This window comes from Endocarpon pusillum (assembly GCF_000464535.1).
Source record: "Endocarpon pusillum Z07020 unplaced genomic scaffold scaffold5444, whole genome shotgun sequence".
Lineage (NCBI taxonomy): Eukaryota > Fungi > Ascomycota > Eurotiomycetes > Verrucariales > Verrucariaceae > Endocarpon > Endocarpon pusillum.
The window spans coordinates 6,979-8,907 of record NW_006916514.1 but is presented as its reverse complement, the minus strand read 5'-3'; the positions used below and the strand labels follow the sequence as shown (position 1 = coordinate 8,907).

The 1,929-nt window shown below is 51.4% G+C and overlaps 1 protein-coding gene across 1 annotated transcript; it reads left to right on the top strand.

Annotated features, from left to right (window-relative positions):
* Positions 1-267: 267 nt before the first annotated feature.
* Positions 268-1,468, top strand: EPUS_07563 (uncharacterized protein; the record flags this gene model as incomplete). The annotated part of the gene is made up of 5 exons (XM_007806399.1): positions 268-316; positions 372-412; positions 461-548; positions 651-664; positions 716-1,468. 5 exons carry the CDS (start codon positions 268-270, stop codon positions 1,466-1,468), a joined length of 945 nt encoding a protein of 314 aa, XP_007804590.1.
* Between the last annotated feature and the right edge of the window lie 461 nt (positions 1,469-1,929).

The window sequence follows — 1,929 nt, the reverse complement described above, 5'->3', positions numbered from 1 at the left end:
CTCCCACCACGCAGGAACAACTACCCACGAGACGGAATCAGAAAGGTCCGTCCGTCAATGTTGATTTCTCAATGAGCGTCATGAATAACCAGTGTGCAGGTCCGAATCTTCCAATCCCTTCCATGACCGTCCTCCTCTTCCCACCTCGCTGCTACATGCGAAGCGCAACGCGAATTCTACAAATCCTTAAGGGACGACTTGCGACTTGCGGCTCGTCAGCGATGAGAAATGCATTTGATATCAGCTTGATCCTCAGCTAACCTCCACATGCTTCACCCTTACAGCCCGCAAGAGATGAACAAACCAATTTGGAAAAGTGGGCAGACACGGATTGTGGTTTTAGATAGTGAAGACTGAACTTTTTGCGACAGTGATTGGGTCCATGACAGATACGATGATGATGATCGAAATGGTAAGCCCCCTGATGTGAAGTCTAGGACATTTATTGAATCCTTCCCAGCTCGGCCAGATTCATCTCGCCTACGCACCCGCGCCCGTCCACGACGAGATGATTACGATGATGATCGCAGAGTTTCAGAACCAGAAGAGTAGGCAGTACCTCCCGTCAAAAATTGTCAGTCACTAAATCTTGGTCAGCACACCTTTACCCGCTAAAATTCGGGTTGAAAACCTTCATTATGATATAACAGAAGACGATCTCCAGGTAAGTTTTTCTGGTCAGGGATTTCTTCCATCTAGCTGATATTGGTCTTAGGATCTCTTTGAGCGCATTGCCCCTGTTGACTCTGCCAAGCTCATGTTTGACCGTGCTGGCCGGTCCACTGGAACCGCTTATGTTGTCTACCCATACGTTGCAGACGCACGAAAAGCAATACGTGAATTCGACGGCGCAAACGCCAAAGGTCAGCCAATTCGTCTGGAGCTTCTTCCGCCCACTGCGCCAGCCGCTGGACGAAGCGAACCGAGGACCAGGAGAGACAATCCTTTCGATCGAGTCGAGAATCCTAGAAGTCTATTCGACAGGGTCGAGGCGCCAAAGGGTAGGGAGAGGAGAGCGCGAAGCGCAAGCCCAGGGGAAGATAGGGGCTACAGCGGCCGACGAAATGGTGGAGGCACAGGCCCTGCTTCTAGAGATAGGCGAAGCGATATCAGCAGACCTGCGCCAGAGGGGATCGATCGTTACGTGCCTGGACGAGATGACAGCAGATCTTCCAGTCGGCGAGCATATGGAGGTAGAGAAGGGGGCGGGAGACGACCTGGGGAGAGAAGAGAGCGTGGAGAACGAGCAGGCAAGGATGGAAGGGATGGTGAAGGACACCGCCTGGTAAATGGGCGACCTCGAAAAACTCAAGAAGAGCTCGATGCGGAGATGGAAGACTACTGGGGCAATGCTGGGAATGCAGATGGCGCTGCTCCTACCAATGGTGCTGCTAATCCCGCTGCCTCTGCCGCACCCGCTGTGCAGGTCACAGCCGCTGGAGACGATGACATCGACATGATCGAATAATGTACTGTCTGCACAGTCCTTATCAGGCGTCCAAGTATGTAGGATAGCATGGTTGTTGTCTCTCTGCTGCTTCAAAGAGGGGTTGACTGTGTATTATGGCTCGCCGTTTCCTTGCCCCAAAACTGCAGCATCTTTTCCTTTCCATCTGCCGCTTCAAGCAGACACAATGGACGCCCCCCTGGTCAAACATACTATGACCATCGCAGCGGATGTGGTTCCTGGCCACGAGATGTGAAAGGATTTGTCTCATGGCTAGATTTGAGTCCTGTCATAGCCCTCGCCGGGCCTGCAAGGGCCGGCTCTCTGGACATCTGACGACTTTCAACCGCTTTTGCAATGCATGCGTATGTATATCAGTTTACCTTCTTTCTACATCGAGGTTGGGCATTTTAGAGCCGTTGTGTATTTGAACACTCCATAATACTTTGTATCTACTATTCTATACCATTTATTATCGTACT